The 8,189-nt window shown below is 33.4% G+C and overlaps 1 protein-coding gene across 1 annotated transcript; it reads left to right on the top strand.

The window, feature by feature from the left end:
- The first annotated feature begins 393 nt into the window (after positions 1 to 393).
- Positions 394 to 7,830, top strand: LOC146165618 (kelch-like protein 28). Its single transcript, XM_083382835.1, has 13 exons — positions 394 to 501; positions 571 to 694; positions 762 to 915; positions 1,135 to 1,352; positions 1,426 to 1,575; positions 1,665 to 1,734; positions 1,891 to 1,979; positions 2,038 to 2,233; positions 2,707 to 2,856; positions 3,755 to 3,898; positions 4,182 to 4,314; positions 5,282 to 5,446; positions 7,698 to 7,830. The coding sequence occupies exons 1-12, from the start codon at positions 446 to 448 to the stop codon at positions 5,406 to 5,408; spliced, it is 1,611 nt and encodes a 536-aa protein (XP_083238961.1). The 5' UTR covers positions 394 to 445; the 3' UTR covers positions 5,409 to 5,446; positions 7,698 to 7,830.
- The last annotated feature ends 359 nt before the right edge of the window (positions 7,831 to 8,189 follow it).

The following is an 8,189-nucleotide window of genomic DNA, read 5'->3' as shown; positions in this document are numbered from 1 at the left end:
CGTTTTATCGCAGAAAATTTGGATTAACGCAGAATATCACTGTGGCGAAACCATCACTGCTGCAGCCTTAAATGCAGCCATATATGCGGCGTTAGCGTCTTTTCTGGCGACTGATTACTGGCCGATAACCTTCGCCTAATCATTAGGTGTTCGTCAAATGCAGTTGGGCGAGCAACTAACTTGTAATGCCAGCTACAGATATTTCCTTGAAGAGCGTTAAGTTGCAAAACAAGCATTTCATTGTAAAACGAGAAGTAAAACAAGTGAAAACACATTAAATACAATGCTAGGTATTTTTATGAGCTGAGGGGGTGGGGCACGAGAGTTAAGAGCCTATCAAAGATGGCCACGAATCATAAAAGGTTGAGAACCACTGATCTACATTCTAGAACTAGACAATCTGCATTTTATATTATTTAAAAAGTTTGAGAACGAAAGCCTAAAAATGGAAAGGGACTTTGATTCTGGCCATGTTAGCGACCTAATGAAAAAGCTTAACATGTAAGTAACTTTGCAACTAGTACGAAGTGAAAAATCTTTAGAAATATTCAAGTTTTGCTCTCTTTTCAGACAAAGGCAAAATGGCGACGAAACCTGTGACATTCGATTAAAATGTGATCGAAAGGATTTTTACGTGCACAAACTTATTCTTGCAAATTCGTCCGAATACTTTAACAGGCTATTCTTCGCTGAGGTAAATTCCTAAATATATTATACTGAGGTGTTTTAGAGTTCTTAAGCTGCTTAATTTTGAAATTTAGATGCAAGAAAAGTATCAAGAAGTGATTGAAATTACTGCGGTAAACTCTGATACATTTGAACAAATATTGAATTTCGCCTACACTGGAAAAATCAAAATAAACCGTGAAAATGTGGATGATGTACTGAATGCAGCAAACTATTTTTTACTGAAAGGTTAGTCAATAAAACCGTGATAAACATATGAATTTAAAAAATTCCCTTGTCCGTATTTAGACTATATTTACATTTAATTTAATTAACAAGTAACATCTACATTTAAATGGCTAATTGTTTTTATCAGTAATAAATGCAGTCTATTTAAAAAGTATATATGCGCTTAGATTTATAATATGAAATTATTATTACCAATATTATTGTCTTGTTCCTGGAAAGATTTACTCAATTTTTGTTGCACATTTCTTCTGGAAACATTGGATTGCAACAACGTCATGCAATATTGGAAAACTGGAAAACGATTATGCATAGATTCATTGGAAAAAACAGCCCAACGATTTATCACCGATAACTTTGCCAAGTTGACTGATGTTGAGGCCATTAATGCAATGGATAGAACAAAATTTGAGGAATTTCTAGCATATAAATCGAAGGATGTAATTGTTTTTTAAAGTTAATTTTTAGAAATATTGACATGCCAAATTTTCACTTACTTTATTTAATTTTTAGGCAAAAGGTGAAGAGAGAGCTTTTCAATTCACAGTGGCTTGGGTCAAACACGATTTGGAAGAAAGAAAACATTTATTTCCACAACTTTTTGAATTGATTAATTTAAACTTACTAAGCATTTCATTTTTTTGCTTTGACTTGGCTGGCGAGGTAACTTAACACAAGTTTGTGTCAATAAATCATTAAACACTTTAATATTTCAAAATCGCTCTAATTAATTTACCTTTAACATTTTTAAGAGTTTGGTTCAGTCATTTCAGGAATGTCTACTGCGAATAGCAAAACACTTGAAGCATTTACATGGACCTCGTAAGTAGCTTAGATTACCTTAACATCGCTCATAGATTGACGGTAAATTATTTTGTTGAATATTATTATTATCATTCAATTACTTTTTTGATATTATGAATCAATAATATCCAGAAAAATTTTATACAATAGATTAAACGAAGCTTTTTTAAATAGTTACAAAATGGAGCATTCTGATCATGAATGAAAATTCAACCATCCTAAAAATGTTGGACGTAAATGCAAAATTTGAAAAAGAAATAACTGTAAGTTTTAAAAATGCTTTTTTTGGACTTCTGCTGTATATGTTTTATTGCCTTGTAGATACTAAACGAACCACGACGACAAGCCGGTTTTGCAATGTACAAGAACTACTTGTATATGATCGGTGGTTCTAGCAATGAGGAAAATAGAACTGACTCAGCGTTCAGACTGGATGTAAGATCACCAAATAAGGGTTGGGAGAAACAACCTTCATTAAATGAGAAACAGCGCAATGCTGGAGTGGCTGTTCTTAACGGTAAACAATGATCGTCACTTTTAAACTTCTCATAATAAAACAAATAATTAAAGTAAAATCAATGACTAAATATAATTATAAAAACAGATAAGTGTATTTATTTTCTAAACTATACGATTGCCTTTATCGAACAGTACTAAGACACCACTTCGTTGGTACTTAAGTTAAGCTAAATCGAACACCCCTGTATTAAATACGCAAAAACCTACACACTATACATATTCTCTTAAACTTTCAACATTTCTAATTCCGGTACGAAACCAATTATTTCTTTAACGGGAGCAATACACAAAAAACGTACAGCACAAAAAAATCGAACTCTGTGTAAAGTATAATAAGTTTTATAATACAACCAGAAGCTTAGCACAGAATTATCTGTGCAAACATAATTTGTAAAATATTGAAGGAGGCTTTCATTGATTTACATAAAGAAGCATTTGACAATAAATAAATGTACAAACGTTTCTCTGCAGGGGAGTTGTTTGTCTTCGGTGGTTATGCAGAGGATGATAAAAGTAAAATCTGGTTGACAGCAAGAAAACTTAAACCTGACGAAGAGGGAAGTAAATGGATAAAAATGAAAACTTGTATAAAGGGCCCCCTTGACCTTGTCGCCTGCAAAGGTAAATTATTTGTAATTTATCGAAAACGTGTTATTATTTGCTTTTCTGGTTCACTTACTTTTACTGAGAACTAAAAAAATGTAGAATTCTGCCAACACTTTTACCTGGTTAAACCCAATTCCACTAACTTGGTCGCAACTTCTTTAGTGGGGCTTTGGTGCAAACTCAAATAAGGAAATGGACGGGGGATTTTGATTTTGGGGAGAGGATAAAATTCATTTTGTTAGAGATGACGTCATAAGTTTACGTCATTAAACAAGTAACTTTCAGAAACTTGATTTCATTAAACAAGTAACTTTCAGAAACTTGATTTTTAAGCGTTAGCGATGAAATTACGATTATTAAATGTCATTTTTTACTTACAGAGGCGACGTGCCGTATTTGGCATTATCGAGATTAAATTAACAAATAAGTTTTGAGTCATTTAACAGCAGCTCAATTGTTCCAAAAAACGCAAAAGTTAGACAATGCGTTTATCTTGTTAAACTTCCAGTTTGACAGTTGATAATTACGATTGAACAGTCATATTAGATTCTATGAAAAGCTAAAAATTACAATATATAGATTTGGCAGAACACAGTTTTGAATCCACGAGCCTAGCCTATGATCATATACATAGAATGAGTAATAAACAAACTTTTACGAACGCGATAACTTTTTCGTTTATATGGTTTAATTTAGCCAAATTGTGATTTGAATAGACCTTTACGTTTTGGTAACATCCACTTCATATGAGGTAATTTGCACTTGAATGTACCTCAACATTTGTTTCAATTTTCTGCTGCGTAAATTGTAACAAAGATTCGCGAATTACCTGATATTGTTCTAACTATGGGAATATTGGCGACAATAACAGAGTCTTTTAAACTCTTTTCTTATTACATCCAACTCTTTTCAGACATGTTATATGCTCTGCGTTATGGCAGCCTAACATGTGAGAAATACGACCCTGTTACTAAAACATCAACATTGATGCACAAACTACCAAAGGGTTGTGTCAAGTTGGTAGAAATGGAGGATCAGTTGTACGTCGTTTGTAAGGGTAAGTTAATTTTTTCTACATTTATTACCCTCGAAGATAAGGCTCGGTATGTTTAATACATCACTACTATTAAGTCATACCCCGTTTAGATTTCCTAAGTTCCTAAAATAAGTCGTACAATATTAAAACGTAAATAAATGTTTACAGTATTCATACTACGCAACAAGCAGAAACACAAAAAAATTGTAAACAAAATCCTATTTAAATAAAACTCTATTTTATGCTTACGTATCTTGGTGAAAATTTAAGTTGTTCGTTTTGCAAAACTTATTTAACTTTGTAGAGGTCACCAAGTTGACCTTGAAGAAGTACGAACCACAGATCGGTGATTCGAGTGACGTCACTGAAATAGATGACTTAGATGAATTTCGTGATGCTTGCATAGCTCATGGGGAGTTTGTGGTATCATATGGAAGGTGAGAAACTTCGTGACTATTTGTGATATTCGTGTTGGTTAATTTGTACGGATTCAACCTAAAAAGTTAAACAATGTGATGGATGTTGTTATGTTAAGTGATTTACTCTACTGTATTTTTGCTACTTCGGTCAATAGTAATAGATAAAACTTCAGGTTTATCATAAGCAATTTCTAAATTGTGCAGCGTTTACTTACTATAGTAAAAAATGAGGGGTTTAGCAATTTGCCAAATAACAATAAAAACACTACAACACATGTTTAGTACTAAGGGCCGCATACATTTGCCGCGTGTTACAAATATGGCAAGTTTTGTATGTTCACATGTTTTCAGGGAAGTTAATGTGAATATAATGTAAAACGTAAAATGTTTCATATAAATCGCTATTAATGTCAACTCAAGGTTTGTTCATAAACATTGAACTTTTATATTTGGAAAAACTTAAAACGGATCTCGAACCCTGAGTAACATAATTATATCAAAGGCTCAAAACTCATTAGTATTGTTTATCCTCGAAAAGAACTTTATGGAGTCATACTCGTTTTGAAAATATAACTGAATATTAACTGCAGTCAATAAATAAATTCGTAACACCAAGATGATATAATAATTGGCACAAAATGTCAAAAAAATTAAATAAAGTAAGGCTATTAATTTCGTTGACCATTAATCCCGAAAATATACCTCTCATTTTATTGTCAAAAAACTCCACAAAAACAGGTAACTTACTAGCTGTAATTATCACTGCAATAGATAATCACAACCGCTGCATGTAATTAAACATCACTACCTTTAGTCATAACTCGGAAGTTTATTGAAGTTGTGTATAGACAGGTTGGGCCTCAGAAGAAATCAGGGATAGATTGATTGTTATTATTAGCGCGACAGTGACATCTTGTGTTCGTTCATATTTTTTGACGTTTCTTCTTCTTTTCCTTTTTATCAACATTTTTATCTTTTCGCGCAGTCGTCAGATGGTGAAAGTGTATTCATACAACTTTGAGAAGAAGGAATGGAGGTTTATTGCTGAGAGTAACGACCTTTCAAACTACTGGAATCTAATTCCGCTTCACTCTAATCCGTTTGACTATTAAGTGATTTACAAAGAACAGCTTGGATCTATAAACCATTTGTATGTATAAATCACTTAAATATGTTTTTATTTTGTATTTTGTGTTTTTTATAATATTTATAGCGTCATTGTATTTTGTTGTAAGCGTGCGGCTGAGGAGTCGGTTCAAAATTAACCCGAGTCTGCCTCCGACTGTTTCCTTTATTTCGCTACTTTACGAAACCAAAATAAGGTGGATATTCAGCAATCCACTCGTAAGGGTGTCACCTATCTCACAATATGCCATTCCACCTTTATAATTTACAATTTGCATTTTACTCAAACTAATGTGTTAACCACAAATAACTTTTTGGTCCTTCTTTAAACAATAGCCGAGCCGTTTGAAAACAGGAAACCACTATAAAAAACCTCTTTATTAATATTGTTTGTTGATTTAAAGCAGGATGTAAAAAATGCGACCCGCCGGTCAAATTTAATCTGCAGATCTTCACTTCAAGTTATTCAACACGAATACTCTGACAAGTAGTTTCGTTGCTCTAATTAAATAAAACGCATTAAGTTTGTCAAATTTTTATAGGTAGGCCTAAAACCACAGGTAATTTGAACCACCTCATTGATCAGTATTGACGCTAAACACCTGGGGTAACCACTTAAAGTTAAACTTCAGTTAAGGTAACTCTGTTTGGTTAAAAATTATCTAATGCTCATACACATACCTTCAGTCTAATAGTTGCTCTTCCCTCAATTAAAAGATTGGGTCGAAAACTAACCGTGAGTATATGATTAACGGAGAACCGAGTGGGTTTCCAGGTTATAGGTTGTGAGAAGAAATACAATAGAAGCATTTAGTTTAAGAGTGATTTCAGTAAAGCCTAAAAAGCGTGACTATAATCCACCCTAAATACCTATAATCCACCCTAAATATAAGAATGGAAAAGTTTAATGTGCTATTCAACCTTTGCAACAGTTTGTTTCCCTATTAGTTTAAAAAAATAGTCACGCCTATTATATTCCTCAAAAGCGATAGGCGGGAGAATAGCTTTTTAAAGGCAATTTAAAAACAAGTCATTTTGAAAATAACCTAAGTCCAAGTCAAGCCTTTTGCAGAAAATAACAAGTCCAAGTCCAAGTCTTAATTAGATCTTACAGCCAACTCCCCTTATTTTATATGCAAAATTTCAGGTTAATATTCCAATTTTATCAATAAATATTTAATGAAATCACTTAATTTTAACCTGAGTTATTTGACACATTAACTTATTCCAAGAGGTAAGTCAAGTCATTTTGGTCAAGCTACTTAAGTCAAGTCAAGTCATTTGAAAACAGTGACTTAAGTTCAAGTCATTTAAGTCATTAAAACACTATAAACTACACCAGGGTGGTCCAAACCCAAGCCCGCGGGCCACATGTGGCCGCGACATCATTTTTTGTGGCCCGTGAAGCACTGTTGAATTACTGTAATACGTAAACTTGAGGGTTTAATCAAAGAAATATAACTGACCAACGATCATCGGCAAGCATATTGCAATTGTTTGATTATAGGCCTAGTTACATTATTAAATAAATGAACCCGTGTTTTAATTCAGGGGTTGCAAGAAAGTCTAATTTTTTATCTGTTAGACCGATTTGAAAGTAGCAGTATGTCCTGCATGGAACTTTCCAAAATGGCTGTATTGTGAACTTGTAGGTCACATTTGCCTTTTGTTTTACGTGTTTTTAATGGACCAGTAAATATAACATAAAATGTACGACTCTAGGCCTATATAAATTACGTACTATTTTTGCCACTTCAAGGTAAATGAACGATGACATATATAGCGCTTCGTTGATCGCTCCTAGCACGCATGCCGCATATATAGCCTACTTTATGTGGCCCGCCAAGTATATCAAAGAAATATTGTGGCCCGCGATGCTGTAAACCTTGGACCACCCTGAACTATATAATGCGAATGCATTAATTACTAAAAAGGGTGGAATACAGCTTACGAACGTAAACGATAATTTCAGATAAGTTATTTTTCGATTACTTTCATGTACGGCTCGCTTAATAACACTAGCCGGCAAATTGGGAATATAACACTAGCCTGCAAATTAATGCATATTTTCGCTAAACTTGGTGTTTTAGTTTTTCTGTGTTTGTTTAAAACCAAAGCTTGTAGTTGTATGACATGATTACAAAAAGCGTTTTGATATTATTCACGCTACATTTTAGCTTTTGTGCATTTAAAAACAACTAGGTTTTACATTAAAAAAGTTTTTTCAGGATTTTTGTTTCCTAAAGAATAAACAATTGACCAATTTTGTTTTTTAGGCTCGAATTTCAAGCTAGCCGAATCCAGGCCACAGAGTTAATTTTACCATCCCGCCAATGCCACGACAGTTGGAATGTTGTCCGATGCAATTCAAAACCAAAATTTGAAGTTTGATAATAAACGACAATTTACTTTGCAGCTCACACTTTTTGTTGCATAGAAACAGTTTTGTAACTTAAAGATAACTCAGTTAATAAAGTTTGAAACTATATGTATATTTTGCCCGAAATTACCAATTCATAATGTTATCCAGCCCTTTATATAAAAGATTGCCGACAACCTGATCTAGGATAGCATTTAACACATAAAATACACAAACAAAAAATGCGCTATGTAACACGATGCCAGTGAGACGGTTTGAGGGAATGCTGTTATGGCAAAACAAAATTCAGACGAAATGTTGTAGTATGAGTGGATATTTGATATTGCGAGAAGGAGCCTCACCCTACGGACAACGATCGGCTGTTATTGTGCGGGACAATGGAAAAGCG

This window comes from Ascidiella aspersa, chromosome 2 (genome assembly GCF_963924565.1).
Source record: "Ascidiella aspersa chromosome 2, kaAscAspe10.2, whole genome shotgun sequence".
Lineage (NCBI taxonomy): Eukaryota > Metazoa > Chordata > Ascidiacea > Phlebobranchia > Ascidiidae > Ascidiella > Ascidiella aspersa.
The sequence above is the reverse complement of the archived record's forward strand: the minus strand, read 5'-3'. Positions and strand labels throughout refer to the sequence as shown.

Coding starts and splice junctions, on each gene's coding strand:
- LOC146165618 (XM_083382835.1), top strand. CDS start 446: ATGGAAAGGGACTTTGATTCTGGCCATGTTAGCGACCTAATGAAAAAG. Junction 502..570: donor CTAATGAAAAAGCTTAACAT/GTAAGTAACTTT, acceptor CTCTCTTTTCAG/ACAAAGGCAAAATGGCGACG. Junction 1,353..1,425: donor TAGCATATAAATCGAAGGAT/GTAATTGTTTTT, acceptor TTTAATTTTTAG/GCAAAAGGTGAAGAGAGAGC.